Raw genomic sequence first — 25116 nt, forward strand, 5'->3', positions numbered from 1 at the left:
GGCTGCCGGTGGTGGGAGGCGAGGAGCCCACGCAGGAATCATAATGAGCGGCAGACTGCTGGAGGCTGGCTCGAGACTGGCTGCAGAGTACCAGGTACTGGAATCAGGAACGCGAGAGCGTGCCGAGGACGCTGAACGTTTCCTGACTGCGCCGGAGGTTCAGATCTGGAGCTTGGGCTGCTGGCGGTTTGGACTGGACCCTGTGGGACTGTGGAAGCGCTGGAGGCAAATCTACAGACACTCAGTGACTCTTTTGCCTCCCTTTCTCTGACTGTTGGGGGCGCTTTAGGCAATTTCTGCTTCCTGAACACTTTTGGGTGTATTTTATGGATTTGGATCTGCGGATCACGAAAATCACTTCAAACATTTTCCTATCACGTACTGTTTTTTAGATATAACCTATTTCTGAGATTTCCTGTCATATTTTGTCTACTTCAAGCAGACAAAAACCTGAAGTGAAACATGTCATTGAAAAGTCCTTTTCTGGATTCGCACTTGGCCATCGTCCCTGCTGATCTCGGTCCAGCCAGTGAGGAACACGGTGAAAGGTTTCACCAGGACATGGCGACCGTGGAAAAGTGGTGTCAGGGCAACTGGAATCTATCAATGCTTGGACACTGACGTGAGAGGCATCAGATGCTGAGAATAAATGAAAATCAGCGGCCAAACATTTTTCGGTCAGTTGAACTAACACAGTATGTCGGCATCGTTATGTGATTAAACATGCTAAATTTGATAAAAGTTAATGTTTCTCCAACTTCCTACATGATACAGCAAATCTGAAATAATCTGTGTTTAGCTTGAAGTTATCTACCATAATCCCTATTTTGTTTACAGGAAGCAAACCTTTTGGAAAAAAAATTGTTGGCCAATGTAATCTGCCCTTAAACGAATCCATATGCAGACTGATCTGTCTACAGGTTCCTCACTGGCCTACCCTTCGCCTTGCTGGGTGAAGTCCAGAGCTCCAGCAGACCCGAGGCTCAATAAACCTGTCAGAGGAGTATCTACGAGTCCATATAACCAGCATCTTAATCGCTTCAGTCTGGTCGGGCTGAAAGATGTGCTTTCTTTCACCAGTTGATGTGCTACTGGAGTTGTCTGTAGGACTTGACACCATGTTACCTCAAGTCTGCAACCCTCTCTGGGCAGACACAAGCACCATTGTAATTCACAGAGACTCTTCCCCCCTGTGTTTGTCCAGATGCGGTGGTCATATTACAGGGAGGATATGGTATTAGAAATCCAGCATTTAACTGGTTCAGCATTTAATTGGTTGAGCACTCCATCTCCAGCACCAAGAATTTTTAACTCTTTAAACACCAACAAATGTCGCGATTACTTAAAATAACCAACAAAAAAAATGCTTAGTTCAGGACTTTGGGGTGGGAAGAGTTTCTGAAGTGAAGGCGCACGTCAAGCATGATGCAATTGAATAGCAGAGGGCAGCGCGGTTAGCACGATGCTGTGACAGCGCCAGAGACCCTGGTTCAAATCCGGCGCTGTCTGCAAGGAGTTTGTGCATTCTCCCCATGTCTGCGTGGGTTTCCTCCCACCCTCTAAAACGTACTTTAGGTTAATTTGGGCGTTGTTGGGCGGCACGGGTTTAAATGGCTGGAATCGGCCTCTACTACATAACCATATAACAAATACAGTAGTTTTGAGTCCATGCCGAACACCTACTCCCACCCCCACTGTGCTGTCAATAAAAAAAGGCTTGAAGGACCACCTGGCCTTCCCCATAGTTACATGTCTGGAGGTTACTTCTCACTGTCGGAATCTCCTTTCCCCATAAATGCTGGCGATCCACCTCCAACCCACAAGCCGATTGTTGGTGGGACCTTCAAAAGCCTCACTGAACTTACTCCAGAGAAGACCACGGACAGTGGGAACAGACCACATTGAAAGGAACTGGAGCCACATCTCACACTTGTGAGTGGAAAAGCCCAGGCAGAGACTTGTTGCCTCATTCAACGAATGAGAATAGTTCGCCTGCCATCAACATTTACAGAAGAAGTGCAAAAATCCAAATGCCGGAAATCTGGACCACCCGAGAATCCAGACTTAACGACAACTCTCAGCCTCTGGGGATTAAGCGCCACGGGTGTATCTCCCAAGAATTCGGAAAATCCAGACCGACCCAGTCCGGATTGTCATAAAATAAGAGGTCGGCTGGGGGAAGGTCTGCTGTAAGTCTGGAGTCACACCTGGTCTGGAGCAGGGAAGAGTATCAGCGAGAAAGATAGGTTTTCACAACCTTCTGGACATTTTCGGATGGGTTCAGTGGTTGGTTGCATGTTTTTACCTCCTATGGACACTGCAAGATCGGCTGAGTTCCTCCCACAGTTCTGTGTTTTAACTACAATCACGTCGTCTGCAGACTTTCACGTTTAACCCTCAGTGGATTTAATTAACGGAATTTTAGTGCTCCGGACACAGAGTGGGTTGTGAACCCACATTTCTGCTTTGTTAGTCTAAATTCTCAGGGCTATGATGTGGCCAGTAGCCCCCCATATCACAGCCGCAGTCCAATCCCCTCTACAGGCGCTATGTGGAGTTTGCATGCTCCCAGTAGCTGCATGGGCTTCCTCTCAAGTCCTGCAGGTCGTCAGGTTAATCAGCCCTCGAGTGGAATCTGGGGAGGAGCAGTGGGTTGATGAGAATGTGGGGGGGGGGGGAAGAGAATGAAATGGGATTCATGTAAATGGGTGCTGGATGGTCAGTGTTCACTGGGCTGGCACCGTGACATTGACCTACACTACCGCTTCCTGCCAGCAGGGGGACTCAGGCCTCTCTACGTCGGAGAGACTGGACGCAGACTGGAAGGTTGCTGCGCTGAGCACCTTTGCTGTCTGCATCAATGGCAGGGCTCTCCCAGTGGCCAACCGTTTCAACACTGTGCCCCGCTCCCACGCCGACGTGTCTGTCCGTGGCCTCGTGGACTCTCAAACCAAGGCCAAACCTAATTTCCCATCTGGGCACTCTCCAGCCAGATGGCATTAACTTTGACGTCTCTAGTTTCTGCGAGAAAACTCCCCGTTCTCCCCCTCTTGCCCACCCCCTTGTCTTCTTTCCACCCCCCTGTGCTCCTGCCCCCACCACTTTGTTCAGACTCCTGCCTACCTTTTGACGAAGGGCTTGAGGCCGAAACTTTATCTTTGCTACGTAAAGTTCACCGTTTGACCTGCTGAGTTTCTCCAGCCTTGTTTTTTTTTTAAAAAAAGATAGGGAGCAGATGAATCCACTGGTCATTGGGTGTGAAACGATGAGGCCCATATCCCGTGTATCGTCCCTCACCAAGAGATGTGGGACAGTGGGCTCGAAATCCCAGCCCATCACCTGGCATAAGGTTGATATGGCAGCAAGGTCTCCCCCCGAGACCCCTGCCGCTCCCACACACCGGCAGTAACTCCCTCCTGACCACCCACCTGTTAAACTGGTAGATGTCCTCCACGTTGCAGAATAAGGTGTTCACCTCATCTGGTTGCAGAGGTAGTTCTCCACAGTCGATAATACAGCCCAGGTAATCCTGCGGACACACAAACACTGGGTGAGAGATCCTCAAACACATGTCCATGTGTAACTCCATATGTACTAACCCTGGTGTAGGTTCGTGTATTAACATTGTCGGCTAGTGTACGGTCCATGTGTTAACTCAGACCTCTGGTGCATTTGTCCTTGGACTAATACAGTCCCCCAATCCATAGTCTCATAGTTTCTTATGAGTCAGGCCATTTGGCCCATCAAATGCACCTGTTCATACATTACTCGAGTTTACCCCAATCTACTAATGAGATCCTCTCATGTATACACCATGATTTTACTAGCAAGGCAGCCACTCTGACGGGAGATTGCTGGCCTGAAACGATACTGTTTCAGCCTCCACAGACGCTGCTTTACCAGTTGAGTGGTTCTGACACTCTCTTGGATTTTACGTCCGCCAGGGAGGGAGAGGCAGAAACCACCTTCATATGAGAACAGCGCTCGAAGGCAGAGCTGTGATCTATCGGGTAGAGACCCCTAGCAACGATTGGGCAGGACGGGCACGATGTGCCGAATGAGCCAGACAATTTCCATCACCCACTCGCCCTCAAGGGGCAATTGGAGATGGGCAAAAACTGATGGTCTCGCCGCACCGCACAACTAAGAAATGGAAGCCAACACCAAAATGGAGACTAAGAGTTTCTCCTCCTCACTGAAAGTCAACACAGGAGCGCCTCAAGGATGCGTGCTCTATTTTCATGACACCTGTGGCACAGACTAGAAGGGCTGAATGGTCTGTTTCTGTGCTGTAGCGTTCTATGACTGTGTGGCTAAGGCACAATTCACATGCGACGTATAAATTTGCCGATATCACCCGTTTAACTCCAGAATCACAGATGGCAATGAGGAAGAGTACAGGAGGGAGATAGATCAGCTCATTGAGTGGTGTCACATTGGCAACCTTGCACTTACGGAAGCAGCCTCGATCCTCAAGGACCCTCAGCCCCCAGGCCTTGCCCGCTTCACACCGCTACGACCAGTAAGGAGGTACAGGAGCCTGACGACGAGCACCCAGTGTTACAAAAACAGCTTCTTTCCCCTCTGTCCTCGAACCATAGGCACTGCCTCACATTCTCTCTTCTTTTTGCACCAATTTATTTCTTTTTTAAAGATGTGATTGATAGCGACTTAATACACCTGCGACAAAACTTCACATTACGTGACACACGTTCACAACAGTAACATTCTGATTCTATAGATTTAAATTTCAAATTCAGACATTTCAGCCCATGAGTCCGTACTTTTCAAACAGTGGGAGGAAACTGGGACCCTCCCCCCCCCCCACCGGGAAAAGCCCATACAGGTATGGACGGGGAGGACATACAAACTCTTCACAAACCGCGCAGGATTCGAACCCCGCTCCCAGGTGATGTAAAGGCATTACGCTAACTGCCACACCAGCCCCGGGCTGGAACCTGCAGCAAACTGCTGGAGGAACTTGGATGGGTTTTGACTCAACTGTCCACTTCCCCCCGCCCCCAGAGGGTGCCTGGCTTCGCCGAGTCCCTCCTGCAGTCCCTGCCCTGGATCCAGAAACCCAAGGTCCCGATCTGGCCCGCGGACATTGCCTGCCCAAAATCAGCCTGGATTCAGAGGCGGGCTCACTGCTCGTTCATCAGCTGCTTTACCCTGCGCCGAAACATCACAGCTGGGATTACTGAGACCTGTGTAGTGTCAGCGAACCGGTGAAGAGATTAAATATCTTGCATTCCTCCTAAAAACCAAATGAAACATTCAATGGAATGCAAACCATCTGGCCCCCAAGCACCATCTGTTTCATCTGCTTCATTGTTTAGTGCTCCGGGGAACAGCGGGACGTTAACACTGTGCGCTCCAGTCCCACTGGATGGGCTGCGTCAGGCAGAAGGGGCGCAGAAATTTGGGCTTCTCTTACGTGTTCCTTCCCTTCCCCCACCCTTTTATTTTGATGTCCCGAGAACTTCGGATCTTGCTAAAACTTTGCAGCTTGAAATTGGCAGCACGTTGTGTCTGGGGCCACGTGTATGCTAGACCGGGGAAGGCCTGCACACAACCCGCTCCCCTGAGCATCAGGGAACCAAGTGGATTTTGCTTAAAAATATTCTCAGCCACCAGCAGTGATTTATCCCAGGGTGATTTAACAACGTGCAAAGTGGAATTATCCACATACGGCTGGGTTGACAAACCTTGACCCTTCTGCTATTGTAGGAGCACCAACTCCAATTCTGAACACAAGGGGGCAGCACCGCTGCCTCACCAGAGACTCCAGTTCGATCCCAACCTTGGGCGCTGTCTGTGTGGAGTTTGCATGCTATCCCTGCTTTCACGTGGGCTCCTGCTTCCTCCCACTTCCCAGAGATGCGCGGGGTTGTCATATTCATTGCCCTCAGTGAATCGCCCTGAGGTGTGTAGGGAAGAGATGGAATCTGGCGGGAGTCGGTATGAACATAGGGAGAATAAAACAGGATCAGTATAAATGGGTGTTTTATGACTAGCATGCACTTGATGGGCCAAAGGGCCTGCTTCTGTGCTATGTATTATGAGAGGGTGCAATAGTCAATGCATGGATGACATTTGTAAGTGAGACCAGGACACAGATCCAGTCAAGTTTATTGTCATCTGACTGTACAAGTACAACCCAATGAAACAGCGTTCTCCGGTCCTCGGTGCAAAACATGCAGACACACAACCAGACAAAGCACACACACAGACAGACAATGCATATGCAGGATTAGTATTCATATAAATAAATAAATAAATGATGAGCCTGAGAGTCTCAGAGGGTCAGTGTGAGAGGTTCCTTTGGTCGTTCAGCATTCTCACTGCCTGCGGGAAGAAGCTGTTCCCCAGCCTGGCGGTGCTGGCTCTGATCCTCCTGCGTCACTTCACTAATGGTTGTATGTCCTGCGAGAGCACATCTGTGGCCCCTCACACGCTGAGCTGTGGACGCTGCATCTTGTGTAGATGAACACTTCGCCTGCGGACGTGTTGTTTGCCTGCATGTGTCTTATGTCGGGCTGTACGTCTGCGAGGTTTTGCACCGAGGACCGGAGAACGCTGTTTCGGCCGGGTTGTACTTGTACGGTCAGATGACGATAAACTTGTCTCGACCCCCAGCCCAAACCCAACCTCTCCAACTAGCAGGCGGGCTTGAAACAAAGTAGGAAGATGCCTTCAGCGACGCATCTCTGCAGACTGGGATTATCTGCCTTTCTCTCCCTCCCACTCCGTTTAGTGTTCAGTTTTGTTACAACTATAACCCTTCCTTGGGAAAGTGTGATTCCCTCTTGTCTCATGAGAAGATTTTTTTTCTCTCTGCTTACGACCGATGATATTCCCACATTCCAGACCAAGCTGGGCTCCAAGATTCCAGCCAAGAGGCGCAGGGTCGGAGGTTAAACCCAATGCTGTTAAAACACGGTCCCTTGGCGTCAATACAACCACTTCCAGACCAGAAGGTCGCCTGCTCCTCCATGGTAACCGCGTAATGATTGTAAAACTTTTTTGTCAAGCAAAGTCTCAGCCCTATTGTTAAATACTCATCTTATGAGACTGTACAAACACATCTGATAGGCTACCGTCCATTTTGGGAGATTTTTTTTAAACCACGAGATTCAATGCTGATTGAGAAATTTCGCGAACGCAGCCCTGCCATTTTGCAGTGGGTCGGAGACTATCCGCTTCAAGCGTGAACCACAATAAAGAATCGGAATCTATTGTCATGAACAGGTCTCAAAACTCGTCGTTTGATTAACCACCTTATAAAACAAATAAAAATAGAGCAAGAAAAAGTCAGGGTCTGTGGTTCATTGTTCATTCAGCGGGGAAGAAGCTGTCTTGGTGCCGCTGAGTGTTCGTCTTCAGGCTACTTTGTTCCGATGGTAGCAGGGATGACCTGGGTTGGCGGTGGGCCCTTGAGGACAGCAGCTGCTTTCTTAAGATGCCGCCTCCTGTAGATGTCCCCGACGGGGTGAAGACTGTGGTCGCCTGCCGAGTTAACAACCCTCCGGGGGTGGTTTTTTTTTCCCCTTGTCTTGAGCGTTGGCGCCTCTGTACCAGACTGTGACGCAGTCCTGGCCTGCTGTCCGATTCTTACGTACCCTGGTGAGGTACTGGGAGTGAACGGAATCCTGGGGAAGAAAGACAGGCGCCTTGGGGAACTTTTGCAGGAACCTTGCCAGGAGGTGAAACGGCCAGGGTGTGATTGATAAGCTCATGATTAATCAGACAGGAAACATGCTCAATATCCAGTTGCAGTCGACACTCTCGGTTAACCAAGTATGATGGATTGTTGGGAAAGTCGGAATTAAATTGACATGATTGTGGAAGGCACTTGGCACTGGCCTTGCAAAAGGAGGCAAGTGAACCTAGCATGGAAGTCTCCCATGTGACGCCACCCACCTGCATCTCCCACTGCCTCTGGAAGGCAAAGAACAACCGAAGGACAAATTGCATCCCGGACACACTCTCTTCGCGCTCCTCCCATTAGCAAGGAAGGTCAAGAGTGAACACAAGAACTAGGAGCAGGGGTCGGCCATCCAGCCCGTCGAGCCCCCACCATTCAATTGAATCATGGCTGATCTGATGATCGGCTCATCCCCACATCCCTTAATTCCCCGACTACACAAAAAAATCTATCCAACCTTGTCTTACTGAGGTCGCCCCCCTTCCACTGCATCAATGGGCAGCAAATTCCACAGATTCACCACCTTCCGGGTAAAGTAGTTCCTCCTCATCTCCGTCCTAAATCTTGAGGCTGTGACCCCCTAGTTCTGGTCTCCCCCACCAATGGAAACAACTAACCTACCTCTATCTTATCTATGCCTTTCTTAATTTTATACATTTCTATAAGATTCTCACTCGTTCTTCTAAATTCCAGCAACTCCAGTCCCAGACAACTCAGCTCCCTCAGAACTGCCCCTCCCACGCTGCAGCTCCCTCACCACTCCTTCCACAGTGAGCAGCTCCCTCCCCACCCCTCCCACAGTGGGCAGCTCCCTCCCCACCCCTCCCACAGTGAGCAGCTCCCTCCCCACCCCTCCCACAGTGAGCAGCTCCCTCCCCACCCCTCCCACAGTGAGCAGCTCCCTCCCCACCCCTCCCACAGTGAGCAGCTCCCTCCCCACCCCTCCCACAGTGAGCAGCTCCCTCCCCACCCCTCCCACAGTGTGGAGCTCCCTCCCCACCCCTCCCACAGTGTGGAGCTCCCTCCCCACCCCTCCCACAGTGTGGAGCTCCCTCCCCACCCCTCCCACAGTGTGGAGCTCCCTCCCCACCCCTCCCACAGTGTGGAGCTCCCTCCCCACCCCTCCCACAGTGTGGAGCTCCCTCCCCACCCCTCCCACAGTGTGGAGCTCCCTCCCCACCCCTCCCACAGCGTGGAGCTCCCTCCCCACCCCTTCCATAGTGTGGAGCTCCCTCACTAGACCATCAGCCTTCAACTTTACCCTAAATCTCTCAAATGAGATGAATCTTTCACCCAGTACTCGGAGGTCAGAGTCAGATGTCCACACCCAACATCCCTCCTGCAGGAACCACAAGGGTGGTGGGCATAGTAAGACCATTCATGCGGACATGAGGGGGGTGCGTCTGTTGCTCAAGGCGAATTCCCAAATTCCTCTTGGGAACTGACGTCCCCCGTGTCTGGAATCTCACTCGCTCGGACTCAACATCCACTTCCCTCAAACTACAAGTATTCAAATGGGGAACAGGTGAGATCCTAATGAATTCCAGATCTGGGAGCCTGTGCTCCAACTCCAGAGCTATGGAGCCAGCCGAGACCAGGGGAGGCATGCCTCTGGTGACCCTGTGAGAGTTTGCAGTGCACTGGGTCGCTAATTAATAAGTGTTCTTCACAGGAAGTGTTCCTTGAGTCTCCCCATTGGCCAGACAGCTATAAATGTTACTTAATCACAGCATTGACAGTGAAGGACAAAATGTTATTAAATGTTCCCACTGTGCTGTAAGATGTAATAAAAACAAGACCACGTTGCTTCGAACTCAGAGTGCAGCAACGTTCAGAAAAATCGCAGGATCTCCTGTGCCCATTCTGCCCATCAGCCCAATGATGGTACCCTGTACAGTGACGTTCTCAGTACTGCCCCTCCCACAGTGACCCACCATCAGTGTGAAACCCCACCTCAGAACTAACCCTCCATTTGCGTGACACTCCCTCAACACTGCCCCTCCCTCGATACTTCCCCTCCCTCAGTGTGACACCCCCTCAGATCTAACCCTCCCATAGTGTGACTCTCTCAACACTGTCCTTTTTTTTAAATAAACATACAAACTTTATTCAAACTACAACATGACAAACACAAAACACACCCAGAGCTACAACTAAAACCAAAAACCGCCATGACATGTGGCAACAAAACTGCGAGAGGCAGTAATTACGACCTCCTCTCTGATACACATCAAATTAAAACACGACTTTCATCATTAACCTCATACGCAATTCCCCCCCCATGGGGCCCACTATCCCTGGACCTCGGCCTCCGCACCCCTTGGACACCGTGCGGTCCCGCTCCAACACTGCAAAGGCCCAGACATAGCCCCCGAAAGGCAGGCAGGCGGTCATCTCTCCCCACCCCCTCAACGGCCACTTTCGCCAACCCCCAACAGCAACCCCACAAGGAGATCCACCGGACGCCCGGACCTTCACTAGACCCCCGGACACCCCACCCCCTCCCCCTATACCGGCCGGCTGAAGGGCAGCCAGAATTTGATGAACAGCCCCTCTAGGTCAGCCAAGGGGGGGTGAGGGGGAGGGGGGTAGTGGAGTTTAGGGCCGCAACCTCAGGCGCTCCACAAAGATGTGGTACCCCGTCTCCTCCAGGCCGTAGAAGGGACAGGCGGGCGGACGGGGTGTCGGTGAACCGACTCAGGAAGCAGATACACTGCACTGATCAGTGCATCATGCTCCCAGCCCCACCCCCCCCCCACTCCTTCCAGGTGGAGAGAGGGAGGAATGAGGAATTGTATGTACTGCTGGGCAGTAAAACTGACCGCCACGACATGGTCAATACTGCCCCTCCCTCAGTGAGATACCCCGTCAGTATCAACCTTCCATTAGAGTGATACTCCCTCAACACTGCCCCTCCCTCAGTGAAATACCCCCTTAGTACCAACCCTCCCATAGAGTGACACTCCCTCAACACCGCCCCTCCCTCAGTGATATCCCCTCAGTACTAACCCTCCCATAGAATGACACTCCCTCAACACCGCCCCTCTCTCAGTGATACCCCCCTCAGTACTAACCCTCCCATAGAATGACACTCCCTCAACACTGCCCCTCCCTCAATGTGACTGGAAGAAACCCACGCAGACACGGGGAGACCGTGCAAACTCCTTGCAGACAGCGTGGGATTCAAACCCCGGTCCTGGTGCTGTAACAGTGTTAAATGTGTCACCTCATTTTGTGCAATTCTCTATGACGAGCTGACAGGGCAAAATTAGGCATTAGGACAGCTCTATGTTTGTTCCAGTTTCAGAAACTCAATGTTCATGGTGAGGTAGTGAACTGGATTTAACACTGGCTGTATGAACGAAGCCAGAGGGTAGTGGTGGGTCACTGCTTCTCTGACTGGAGGCCTCCGACTACTGGGGTGCCTCAGGGATCGGTGATGGGACCGTTGTTGTTCGTCATCTATAATCAATGATAATGTGGTAAGTTGGATCAGCGAGTTTCCAGGTGACTCAAAGATTGGAGGCGTTGTGGACAGTGAGGAAGGTTTTCCAAAACTTGTAGAGGGATCTGGACCAGCTGGGAAAATGGGATGAAAAATGCCAGATGGAATTTAATACAGACAAGTGTGAGGGGGTTGCATTTTGGAAGGACAAACCAAGAAAGGACATACATGCTCAAAGGTCGGGCAGTGAGGAGTGCAATAGAACAGAGGGATCTGGGAATACAGATACATCATTCCCTGGAAGTGGCATCACAGCTGGATAGGGTTGAAAAGAGAACTTTTGGCATGTTGGCCTTCATAAATCGAAGTACTAAGTACAGGAGTTGGGATGTTATGGTAAAGTTGTATAAAATATAGGTGAGGCCAAATTTGGAGTATTGTGTGCAGTTTTGGTCACCGAACGACTGGAAAGATATCAATAAGATGGAAAGAGAGCTGAGAAGATTTAAATATAGGTAGGCTTTTTCCACTGGGGGTAAGGTGAGATACAAAGCAGAGGACACAGGTTAAGGGTGAAAGGGGAAAAGTTTAGGGTAAACATTAAGTTTAGGGTGAACAAAACGGGGAATGACTTCACACAGAGAGTGGTGGGAGTGTGGAACGAGCTGCCAGCTGAAGTGGTGAAAGCGGGCTCAATTTTATGGGTTGGCATAGCGGTGAGCGCAACGCCTTTACAGCGCAAGCGATCGGGACTGGACAGGGGTTCAAATCCTGTGTAGTCTGTAAGGAGTTTGTACATTTTCCCTGTGTCTGCGTGGGTTTTCTTCAGTTTCCTCCTACATACTGGGGGGGGGGGGGGTGGTGGTGGGGTGTAGGCTAATAGGGTGGCATGGATGAAATGGCCTGTTACCTAATGAAAAAAAAATTTTTACATTTAAGAAGTATTTGGACAGGTACACGGATGGAGGGTTATGGGCTGGGTGCAGATCAATGAGGTTAAGCAGAAAAATTGTTCCGCACCAAATAGAAGGGCCAGTTTTTGTGCTGTGCTCTATAGCACTCAAAGGGCCAAATGGGCTCTATCTCATTAAAAACGAGGCCTTTGGACCATTTCTCCTGCTGACTGTGATGCCTGATTATACTTGACTCTAGTACCTGTCCTCTCTCCCAGTGGACCACTGCCCACCCGGTCTTGGGAACCCCGGCCTACCTCCACGATGCTCTTCAGGTCCCGGACATAGGCTCTCTCCGTCTCCACAATTTCCTTCACCACCCTGTCCACGTGCGAGGGCTTGAGGACGGACTCCGCCCGCTGAGGGGTCGCAGAGGACCAGCTGGCACGGCCTCTCTCCCCCCGCGGGGTCTTCTCCCTGGACTGAGCCGGGCTCTGGTCGGGCTGGAGCTCCCCCTGGCCGACAGGGGTCAGGTCCAGGCTGATGTCGCTGCCATGCCGCACGGGGCCGCCGGACGTGGTGGGGCCCGAGGCCAGGGCGCAGCTGTGACCGTCCTGCAGCGAGGCAGAGGAGGCAGAAGAGCTGAGGCTGTCCCAGCTCTCGGTGTGGACAGAGGTGCAGCTCCCCGAGGTGGGCTCGACGGCCATGCCCTCGATCACCGCGGACACCAGGCCAAGAGAAGACGTTGAGCAAGGCCGGGAGGGGGCTGCGAAGGAAGAAGAGGCCAATTTAGGTTCAGCAAGCAGGGATCGCGGTCCCTGTGAGGACCATCCACAAACACAGGCCAAGCACACATCATCCAACGCCCTGGTACACAGACTGTGCGCCCTGTGATCACCGACAAACACAGGCTGCGCATGCATCAACCAACGCAATAGTACACAGTCCTCGTGCCTGCACTGGCAAACAGAGGCCTTACAACTGACGTACACAGGCTGCGCACGCACAATCCAATGTACTAGTACACAGGTGGCGGGCACCGTGGAGGTCATGGGCAAACACAGGCCCTATGCCCTGTGGAGACAACAGATAAACACAGGCCACACACCTCGTGGAGGTCACTGACAAACACAAGCTGCAAGCCTAGAGGAGATCACTGACAAATACAGGCCACATGCCTCGAGGAAATCAGTGACAAACACAGGCCATACGCCTCGCTGAGGTCAATGACAAACACAGGCTACGCACCTCGAGGAGGTCACTGACAGTGAATTCCACAGATTCACCACCCTCTGGGAAAAGTTCCTCCTCATCTCCATCTTAAATCTGCCACCCTGGACCTTGACGTTACATCCCTGGATTCTAGTCACCCCCACATTGGGAGCAACTTACCTACCACCATCATATCTCACGATGGCCAAATGAGGGAAAGATATTATTACTGACATTTTGAGCCTGAGCCCTTCTTCAAGATGTGTATGAAAAAAGTCAAGTGTATGGAGGCTGGGGATTGAAAGGGGGAAGATTGGGAGGGGGAGAGGTCCAGACCAAAAGGTGTTCAATGGATTAAGAGGTGAGGTGAGAATTTATTTTGGCTCTGTGAAAGGAGTCGGGGGTGGGGGGGGAAGGGAAGAGAGAGAGAGGAGGGGGACAGAGTTGGGAAAAGGAGACACGAGGCAAGATGGGGAGGGTGTTTTAACAGAAACTGGAGAGGTCCATGTAAATGCCCAGATGAAATATGAGGTTTTGCTCCTTCAACTTGCGGATCGTCTCGGTCTAGCAGTGCACGAGAACATGGACTGGTACGTCAGCAAGGGAATGGGGCGGGGAATTGAAATGTGTGTGTGGCCACTGGCTTTTTGTGGTGCACAGGGCCAAAGTGCTTAACAATGCGATCTCCCAGATCACAGCTGAGGCAGAGGAGACCACAACAGGGGCACTGGATGCAGTTGGAGGTACTCCGCTGGTCTAGATTACCTAAAGTAGGTAAAGGAAAGGCTGTGGATGTTGTCTACATGGACTTTAGTAAAGCCTTTGACAAGGTCCGAGATGGGAGGTTAGTTCAGAAGTTTCAGACACTAGGTATCCATGGAGAGGTTGTAAACTGGATTTGAAATTGGCTGAATGGGAGAAGACAGAGAGCGGTAGTGGATGGTTGCTTCTCAGACTGGAGGCCTGTGATTACTGGTGTTCCTCAGGGATCAGTGATGGGATCATTGTTGATTGTGGTCTATTTATCAATGATCTGAATGATAATGTTGGAAATTGGATCAGCAAGTTTGCAGATGACACTAAGATTGGAGGTGTAGTAGTCAGCGAGGAAGACTTTCAAAGCTTACAGACGGATCTGGACCAACTGGAAAAATGGGCTGCAAAACGGCAGATGGAATTTAATGCAGACAAGTGTGAGGTGTTGCATTTTGGAAGGACAAACCAAGGTAGGAAGTACACAGTAAATGGCAAGGCCCTGAAAAATGCAGAGGAACAAAGGGATCTGGGAATACAGATACTTAATTCCCTGAAAGTGGCGTCACGGGTAAACAGGGTTGTAAAGAGAACTTCTGTCATCTTGGCCTTCATAAATCAAAGTAGAGTCCAGGAGTTAGGATGTTATATTAAAGTTGTATAAGACATGGATGAGGCCAAATTTGGAATATTGTGTGCAGTTCTGGTCACCAAACTACAGGAAGGATATCAGTAAGATCAAAAGAGGCCAGAAAAGATTTATTAGGATGTTGCCAGGGCTTCAGGAATCGAGTTACAGGGAAAGATTCAGCAGGTTAGGACTTTATTCCTTAGAGCGTAGAAAAATGAGGGGAGATTTGATAGAGGTTTACACAATTACGAGGGGTACAGACAGAGTGGATGGGAGTAGACTCCAGTTAGATTAGGAGAGATAAATACGAGAGGACGTGGCTTTAGGGTGAAAGGGGAAGCTTCTTCACTCAGAGGGCGGTGGGAGTGTGGAATGAGCTGCCACCTGACGTGGTAAATGTGGACTCACTCTTAAGAATAAATTGGATAGATGGGAGAGCTCTGGAGGGTCCTGGACTGGGGGCAGGTCAGTGGGACGAGCGGAATGATGCTCTGGCACAGACTAGAAGGGCCGAGTGGCCTGTTTTCTGTGCTGCAGTGTTCTATGGTCTCGCAGTGGCCATGGAAGGTAGAGATATATTGCCAAATGTTTCGGTATGAGCTGCATTAGTCTGTCCCAAACCCTGGACCTTCCCCTTGAATATAAATACAAAGAAATAATTTAATAATAAACTACAGTAAGTGAAGAGTTAACAGCTCAACACTGTCCCTGCAGAGCATACCATCACATACATCAGCCAACCCCAGTCAGCCCATTATAATCAGAGATGATCTAATCCATCCCATTCTGACTGGGATCATCTGTTATGGTGTAAAGCTCTGAACATCACTGAGTTGTTTTGGGGTGATTAACTTTCATTGTATGGCTCTGAGCAGTTTGCGGAGACTCTTTCCATAAACACCAATTCAGAACAGCGGGCAGAGTTACTATGAGAGCCTGGGAACTTGGCACATGAAGATCTCCCTCATCAAACAGCATCTGGTCTGCACCCAAGTGGAGCAGGCTCCAGGAATCCAGCGGTGGAATTAAAAGATGGCCTGCGGCCATCCCAGCCACCTGAGCTATCGGGTTCCTCAGCGAGGGCCTGCCCAGATGGACTCAACACACTCCAGTCTCCCAGGAGCAATGCTGCCAAACAGGAAGGCAGGTCAGGGCCGCTCGCTCATACTGGGTCGCAGGTTCGGGCTAAACTAGTGGGCGCAACACCTTTGCAGCGCCATCTATCGGGGCCACACCAGGGTTGGAATCCCACGCTGTCTGTAAGGAGTTTGTACGTCCTCCTCACATCTTTGTGGGTTTTCTCCGGCTTCCTCCCACCATTCAAAAATATAATGGGGTGTAAATTGGGCGGCACAAACTCGTGGGCCGAAGTGGCCTGTTACCGTGCTGTATGTCTAAATTTTAATTTACGCCGCACTATGAACAAACTTCCAATGACAACCTGCTGTTGAGTTCTTTTACAGGAGACATGCTGCGGGAGGCCTGGCATAGCCAACACTAGGGCACTGTAGGGAAAGGCTGCTATCCAGAACAGCCATTCTCAACTCTGCTCAAGGTTTATGCCCCCCCCACCCCCCGAAGCAGTCACGTTTTGGTTCCTTCCATACTTCTCTCCTACTGACTACATTAAAAAAAAGCATTAAAAATATTTGATGAGAGGTGAAAGGAAAACAAGGCTTTTACCAAAATATGCTCTTCACCCCCCCACCCCACCCAAGGGGGCCATAGGGCCCCGAAGAGGATGGCTGATCTAGAGTCCTTCCGACACCGGGCAATGAGGGGCTAAGACCAAAGGGTAGTCCCTCAAACAACAGAGGGGGGAGTTATGTCAAGATTCCACAGCGGGGGCAGCAGTGTAAATATCAGAATCAATTGACATGAACAAGTCATTGTTTTGCAACAGCCTCACAGTTTAAACATTCATATAAACTACCTTACAAAAATAAGTAAAAGAGGGTATAAAAAGTCAAACTAAGGCCGTGGCTGTGGTTCATTAATCATTCAGGAATCTAAAGGCAGAGGGGAAGAAGCCGTCCTTGTGCTCGCCTTCAGGCTCCTGGACCTTTTCCCCCAATGGTAGCAGAGTGAAGAGGGCATGGCCTGGGTGGTGGGGGTCTTTCTTAAGACACTGCCCCATGTAGATGTCCTCGATGAAATGAAGACGTGCCTGTGATGGCGCCAGCCGAATTCACAAGCCTTTTCCTGTCCTGTGCATTGGCACCCTCAGACCAGACAGCGATTCAACCAGCCAGTCTACTCTCCACAGTACAGCTGTAGAAGTTTTCAAGAGTCTTTGGTGATATATCGAATCTCCTCAGACACCTCACAAAGTATAGCACTGGCGAGCCTTCTCAACAAGAAGGCTCCAGGACAGATCCTCGGAGATGTTAACACCCAGCAATTTGAAGTTCATGACCCTCTCCACTACTGAGCCCTCGATGAGGACTGGGTCATGCTCCCCTGAAGTCCACAATCATCTCCGTGGTTTTGTTAATGTCAAGTGGTACATTCAACAACCTGATCTACTGCCCTCCTTTAAGCTTCCTCTTTCATTTTAGGTAACAATGTACAGCGATGGGAATGTATGGACATGACACCAAAGGTGTGAAGAGTCTTTGAATGGTTTTCCTTGAGTGCAAAGGCAATTGTGCAGAGGATATGGAGAGTCTGCAGAGAGATATGGAGAGGTTAGGTGAGTGAGCAAGGGTCTGGCAGATGGAGTCCAATGTTGGTAAATGTGAGGTTATCCACTTTGGAAGGAAAAGTGGAAGATCAGATTATTATTTAACTGGAAAGTGATTGGAGCATGCTGCCAGGTAGAAGGACTTGGGAGGGCTTGTGCATGAATCGCAAAAGATTGGTTTGCAGGTGCAGTAGGCTATTAAGAAAGCCAATGGAACGTTGGCCTTCGTTGCTGGAGGAATGGAATTTAGGAGCAGGGGGGTTTCTACTGTAACTGTACAAGGTCCTGGTGAGGCCGCGTCTGGAGAACTGCGTGCGGTTCTAGTCCCCTTACTTGAGGAAGGGTGGACTGCCTTTGGAGGCGGTGCAGAGGAGGTTCACCAGGTTGACTCCAGAGAAGAAAGATTTAGCTTCTGAGGGGAGATTGAGTCGTCTGGGACTGCACCCTGCTGAAATTCAGGACCATGAAAGTGGACCTTATAGAAATGTATAAAATTATGAGAGCCATAGATAAGAGAGGTAGGTAAGTTGCTCCTGTTGGTGGGGGAGACCAGAACTAGGGGACATAGCCTCAAGATTCAGGGTAGTAGATTTAGGACAGAAATGAGGAGGAACTGCTTTTCCCGGAGGGAGGTGAATCTGTGGAATTCACTGTCCATGAAAGCAGTGGAGGCGACTTCAGTAAATATATTTAAGACAAAGATGGATAGATTTTTACGTAGTAGGGGAATTAAGGAATACGGGGAAAAGGCAGGTAGGTGGAGACGAGCCGATTATCAGATCAGCCATAATCTCATTGAATGGCGGATGGGCCGGATGTCCGACTCCCGCTCCTATTTCTTACGTTTTATAAATAACATTGTGAATAGTCTGCTTTTGGTCGTGACTGTCGCCTCCTCTCATTTCCAGCAAGGCAACCTCACTCAAATACCTCCATTCCTGAAGTCATAGTTGCGCCCTGGACCTCCTTCTCCACCCAGTGAGTAAACTCTCTGCTTCCAGCATCTTTGTTCACCAGCTGAACTCGCAGTTCATTAGGACCACAGCAGAGGTGTCCGTTCATCCCCCGCAATTTAGTGGCTGCAGCAGGCGACACACACCCCGAGACTACAGGTCTGGCTCACCTCAATGCTCACGGAGATAAAGTTGCACGTTTTCTTAAGCACCTTTCACATCCTCACGATGTTCCTAAGAAATTTACACCCCTTTTGAAGTCCAATATATGCTGATTTAAAATTCAGGCCCTTCCAGCCCATGAGGTCATGCCGCCCAAATGCCCCAATTGAACTAAAACCCCCTCCCCATATGTTTTTGGAGGGTGGGTGGAAACCGGAGCATACTCTTCACAGGCGGCACCAGATTCGAACCAGGGTCGCTGGTACTGTCACAACATTACGCTACCACTCTGCCATGTTTATGTTTATAGTTATACGCATAACTACTGTTACGAGCCCAGAAGACCCCAAAACCCAGCAGCAAATCGATATTCACCAAGACAAAGGGTTACTTAAACAAAAGTTGCTTTTAATCATCTTTAAACATGAAAATAGAATCAAACTTTAACATATCACTATTAACTTACTTTACCCCCCTCTAATTCTAACCCCACGTGTGTGTAATGTGTGCGTAAATTTAGAAAAGTTCTTTGGTTCACAGTCCAATCTCACTTCTCACTCCTCCAATCTCACTGGTTGCAGGCAATTCTTATACTGTGCATAGAATTTAACATGTATAAAGGATTTGGTGCTTGAAAGGTAAATGGTTACTGCTCAGGAAGGTTCTTGTCAGATTTCAGAGAGATTTGTTGTTCCTTTTTAATCGGCCACTTCAGTGTCTTGCTGACAAAACCTGCCCCTTCAGGGTTCTCCAGATGATAACCTCTTTCTTTCAGGTCACCGCAGAGTTCCTTTCTGTTTCCCTTATTCCAAGCGGGTCACAGGGAGAACGAACAATCTCCTCATAGACAGCACCAGATTTGAGCAGCGTTGTGCTAACCGTACTGACAAGTACAAATTAAACCTCAATCCTGACCAGCAAGTTGTTGTACCTTACAGTCAGTACGAGGAGTACCATCAAAGGGTCTATTGTAGAAGATTACAGCACAGAAAACAGGTCCTTCGGCCCTGTTATTCTGCCTCGTCCCACTGACCTGCACCCAGTCCATATCCATCCAAACCCCTCCCATCCCTGTCCATATTTTTCTTAAATGCAAAATGGGATGGGAGGGGTTTGGATGGATATGGACTGGGTGCAGGTCAGTAGGACGAGGCAAAATAACAGGGCCGAAGGACCTGTTTTCTGTGCTGTAATCTTCTACGATAAACCCTTTGATGGTACTCCTCATACTGACTATGAGGTACAACTTGCTGGTCAGGATTGAGGTTTAATTTGTACTTGTCAGTACAGTTAGCACAACGCTGGTCAAATCTGGTGCTGTCTAAAGGAGATTGTCTGTTCTCCCTGCGACCTGCGTGGGTTTCCTCCGACTCCTCAGGTTTGTTCCCACCCTCCGAAACATACAGTGGCTGTAGGTTGATGTGGGGGGGGGGGGGGGGGGGCACTCATGGGCCAGTTACTGTCTGTCCAAATTTAAAATTTAATTTAAAATTTCACGTTTATCAGAGCAAGAATTTCATTGTCGTCTGTACATTTTACTTAGGTGTCAGACAATAAAAACTCTCCGCATGACCATAAATTTGTTCAATGCCACAAACTGCGGGCCTATCCCTTTCAACATCCTGAGAGGGGGAAAGATTACACCTTCAACTGTTGAAGCCTCCTGGAGATTACTTTTTTTTTTAGGGCCCCGAGGTGAGCGGCCTAGACACCAGCTCAAGGAGAGGGCGCCTGTTCGAAACATACCGCAGGGCATCAAGGAATGATCAGTTAAGGGTGGGGCAGGGAGAAATGTAGCTGGACTGATGTGACCACATGACAAGCAGGGGGTAGTACAGCAGTTAACGTGATTGCCAGATCACACTGGACAACAAACATTTTGCTTCCTGAACACTTTTGGATGTATTTTACGGATTTTGGGCTGATCGCCTTTAAATTTTCCTATCACATGCCGTTATTTAGATATAACCTTATTTTGTGATTTCCAATCATATTTTAAGTCTACTTCAAGTATGAAGTGTAACACGCCACTGAAAATTCCTTTTCTGAATTCGCACTTGAGACGTCTTCCCAGCTGATCTCGGTGCCGTCGGTGATGAAGACGGTGAAAGGTTTCACCAGGACATTGCAACCGTGGAAAAGTGGCGTCAGGGCAACCAGAATCCACTAACACTAGCCGAGAGGCATCAGATGCTGAGTACAAATGAAAATGAGCGGCAAGACATTTTTGGGTCAGTTAAAAACTAACGCAATGTGTCAACAATCATTAAACATGCTAAATTCAATGAAGGTTCTCCAACTTCTGACATAATACAGCAAATCTGGAATTATCTTTGTGTTTGACTTGAGGTGGTCTATCATAATCACCATTTTTCTTTCAAGAAGCAAACCTTTTGAAACAAATTGTTGTCCGGTGTGATCCGAATTTAGCTGCCACAGGATGAGAGCTGAAGATTGGAAGATTCAGACTGCACTGAGTCGATCACTGAGTGAGCTGGTGGCTGAACCGCACATGCCTACCCTCTCTCCACCAATCGAAACCCAGAGGCTGATCGTGCAAACCAAGCAACCCATGCCAGGAAGAGGAAAGGGCAGAGACAGCCCTCCAGCAAACACCGGGCAAAAGAAAAAAAAGGAACAAACTGATTTACCTGCATCGCCCTCCCGAGATCCGACAGGTCAGGAAGCCAGGAGCACCGCCATCCGATCCGAGGCTCGGGCTGAGCCAAAGAGGGCCAGTGTCCACGGGCCCCCTCCTCCTGCACCTTCCAGTCTGCACACGTCACCACATTTTAGGCTTTTCACTAAATAACTGCATCTTATCAGCAATGAACAAGAGGGAAATGCAGTTGCCAAGCAACCAGACGACAGAGATGTACTAATGTCAACTGTAGGGAAGGTATCCTTGTTCTGGCACTCAGCTTCTGAGACACTCTGTTTAATGACCGTTAAAACCAGTAAACTGTTCCCAGACAATTCTCAGTCACAGGTAGAATTTCGTCAAGCAATTTCCTTCCCGCTCACTCCCAACCCTGCATCCAATGAGGCAAATCCCTTCCCACTCACTCCCAACCCTGCATCTAATGAGTTAAATCCCTTCCCATTCACTCCCAACCCTGCATCCAATGAGTCAAATCTCTTCCCACTCACTCCCAACCTGGCATCTAATGAGTCAAATCCCTTCCCACTCACTCCCTACCCTGAAATTAATGGGTTAATTCCCCCTCCCCACTCCACTCTGTACTAAAACAGAAACTGAGACAAACTTGTATCAAGGGGAATGATGAATGTGGGGTAACAGTGGGAACATGGACGGGCACGATCTCAGTCATGGAGACATGCAGACACTGGGATCTGAAGTCAAACACACGCTCCTGGAGGAACTCAAAGGTTGAGCAGAATCCATGGAGAAAGAGATTGGCTCAAGTTTTACATTTAAGTTTAGACATCCAGCACGGCAACAGGCCCTTCTGGCCCATGAACCTGTGCCACCCAATTACATCCAATTGTCTGACCACCCCCCCCCCACCCTCGTTCTGAATGGTGGGAAGAAACCCAGGCAGACACGGGGAGAACGTACAGACAGCACCGGATTTGAGCTTAAGCAGCTGGCATTCCATCAGTGTTGGGTTAGCTGCTACGCCAACTGGGCCGCCCCAAAATCCAAAACACTTCACTGTGTGGAAACAGGCCGTTCGGCCCATTGTCTGTGCTGCTCAACAAATTGCCATAAAATACTGATCCCACATCAAGTTTCATTCTCTCCACTCTCTCAGCACCTCCATCCAGTAGCAATTCATAGTGGCCAATGAACCCTCCAGTCATTTTTTTAAAAACTTTTAAATTAAATTTATATTTAGGCATACAGCACGGTAACAGGCCCCATTGGCCCACGCCATCCAATTGACCCTGGTACGTTTGAACGGTGGGAGGAAATCGGAGCATCCGGAGGAGACCCAGGCAGACACAGGAAGAATGTGCAAACTCCTGACAGACAGTGGTGGATTCGAAACCCCGTCCCTGGCGTTGTAATATTACCGTGCTGACCGCTACGCCATCTGTGCAGCCCAGGCAGGTGGCTGGAAACTGAAGTGAACCCAACAGGCACCTACTCCACACGGAGGATTGGGATCGAACCTGGGGCGCCGGCTGACCCATCATGCCACCCAATCAAGCGCCAGAGCAGATGCGAGGGGCTGAATGGTCTCTTACTGATCACGTTCTTATCACCCGATGCAGGGCGTAGGCTCCAGATTAAATTCCTCGAGGAGCTACAGTGCCAGATTTCAAAATTGCCAGCGTTTTGCAACTTGTCAAGCTCACGAACCTGAACTTCATCTCTCCCAAACCCAGAAGAGAAGGGAGTCTTTGAAGCCTGGATGTGAATTAGTGCTGGAACAGTCTCAACGTAAACAGAGGGGGATCTGGTGTCCAAGCCAGATGGACTGACGTAGAGCAACGTTGGACAGAGCAGGAGCAGCAGCAGAGGGCAGTTAGTCTGAGTTGACACCTCACCTACTTAAGAGGGAAAAGGGATACAAAGGCCTCTCAGTCTCACAGCCGGCCTGCTTCGTTTTTGAAGTGTTTTGCAGACATCTGCAGCTGAGAAATGATCCGCTGACTCGGCCACTGAAACAATTTGGATATCAGTGCATGCTCCGGGTGGGATTGGGGGCAGGGGCGGATCCATGGCTTGGCCGAGGACATTCTGCCCAAACTGTGTCACTGCGTGAGAGTGCGGAGGCCTCTTGCGTGGGCTGGGCAACGTGCCGTAGTGGGTAGTGCTGTTACCCCACAGCTCCAGGGACCTGGTATCAATTCCGATCTCCGGAGCTTGCAGAATCAGAATTTGTTGTCTTGAACGGGGTCACAAAATTCAAGGTTTTGAGGTATCATCCCTTGTCCTGCCCTGTTCTTCTTGGCCACAAGGAATGCTAATCTGCAGTGCTTTGTCATCTTGGGCCAATCAAGAAGTGAAGAGACCCAATGGTGATGCTTGATTGAATGATTCGGCTAAATGACGTTCACCTCATCACTAACAACCCAATCATTACTACAGGCGAGCAATTATGGTTTGCCACGAACAGCCCCTTTGGCACCTTCCTCTGTGGCTCCAGGAAGGGCCACCCTTGCGCCCACCCCTCCTCCCTCACCGCCATTCGGGGCCCCAAACAGCCCTTCCAAGTGAAGCAACACTTTCACTCGTGCACCCGCGGGGAGTCAGCGACTGCTCTGCATCGGAGAGACCAGGCGCAGACTGGGAAGTCCCTTCGCTGGGCCTCCTTCACTCTGACCGATGACAGGGATCTCCCAGCGGCCAGCCACTTCAATTCTGCACCCCACTCCCGCACTCTCGGGACTGTCCACGGTCTCGCGTACTGTCAAGCCTAGGTCACCCATACATTGGAGGAGCCATATTCAGTCTAGGCACTCTCAAACCGGATGGCCTTTAACAGCGATTTCTCTGGTTTCTGCTGGCCCACTCCCTGTTCTCCATCCCCCATATCCTTTCCTCCAGCTCTCCACCCCCTTCCCTCTCCATTCAGAGGCATTCCGCCCTCCCCTTCCCAATCCGTCTGCTGGTGTGCCCTCCCTCCCTTATTCACCTATTACCCCCTGCCTGTGGGACCGTGCTCCTCCCGCCACCCCTTCCCCCCACCATTTTGTTCAGATGCCTGCCGACATTTTGCTCATACCTCGATAAAGGGCTCAAGCTCGAAACGTTGGTTGTGTATCTTTACTGGATAAAGTAGGCTGTAGGACCTTCTCAGTTTCTCCGTGGTCTGTGCATTGTTGGACAAGATCCATTTTTTAAGTAGCCCTCATACCTTGAGTAAAGGCTCAGGCCCGAAACATTGGTAATATTTCTTTACCTCCTCTGCGGCCACAAGACCGGCTGAGTTCCTCCCAACACTTTTCTGATTTTGCTTCCAAAACCACAAGGACTGGTGGCAGGAACAGGCCATTCAGCCCATCATTCAGAACACAACCGTTCGCCTGGTCAAAATCAACACAGCCCTTTCAACTCCATGAATCGTTGGGCCGTTTCAAGAGCACTGTCGCAAGTTGACCGCACTCAGTTAGGAGTGACACGTAGAACGATTGGGAAAGATCCCGGCACAAGCGTCGCAAGTGAGGAAAATGTTCCTCAATCAAAGCCAGGTGCAGGTGCCAGTCACCTAGAGCAGCCCACAAAACATTGGAGGAGTTCGGCGTGTCAGGCAGCAGCCGTGGAAGGCAAGGGGCGGTCAATGTTTTGGCCTGATGAAGGGCTCCAGCCATAATGTTGACGGTCCCTCGCCTTCCACAGATGCTGCCTGACACGCCGAACTCCTCCAATGCTTTGGGTGTTGCTTCTCAGACTGACTTTAAGACCATAGGGCATTGAACACTGAGCACCTCGGATGACACAACGGTCGTTGGCCTCACCACCAATATAGGGGGTGAGTAACCCACAGGCCGGATCTGGCCTGCAAGCCAAATTTATCCAGCCTGCAGGCCCAGCTCAAGCCGCTTAGAGGACGGTGGGGGTCGGATGGCGCGAGCCCTTTAACGCAGGGAGCGGCAGAGACTGCTTGGTGCGAGCCATTTAGCAGATGGCGCCTGCTTACTGACGTGCATGACCCGTTGTCCCGCACCTGCCAGACTCCACACACCCCTCACTCACGTAAACTGT

At 50.2% G+C, this 25116-nt stretch overlaps 1 protein-coding gene across 1 annotated transcript in view; it reads right to left on the bottom strand.

Annotated features, from left to right (window-relative positions):
* The window catches only part of LOC138748853 (pleckstrin homology domain-containing family G member 3-like), a 106056-nt gene that overhangs the window by 41408 nt on the left and 39532 nt on the right, over positions 1–25116 (bottom strand). Inside the window, exons 3-4 of the mRNA XM_069909675.1 lie at positions 12364–12812; positions 3429–3529 (exon numbers count right to left, since the gene is read on the bottom strand). Coding sequence (XP_069765776.1) covers positions 3429–3529; positions 12364–12812 — 550 coding nt within the window. The remainder of the gene's footprint in view (positions 1–3428; positions 3530–12363; positions 12813–25116) is intronic.

This window comes from Narcine bancroftii, chromosome 13 (assembly GCF_036971445.1).
Source record: "Narcine bancroftii isolate sNarBan1 chromosome 13, sNarBan1.hap1, whole genome shotgun sequence".
NCBI lineage: Eukaryota > Metazoa > Chordata > Chondrichthyes > Torpediniformes > Narcinidae > Narcine > Narcine bancroftii.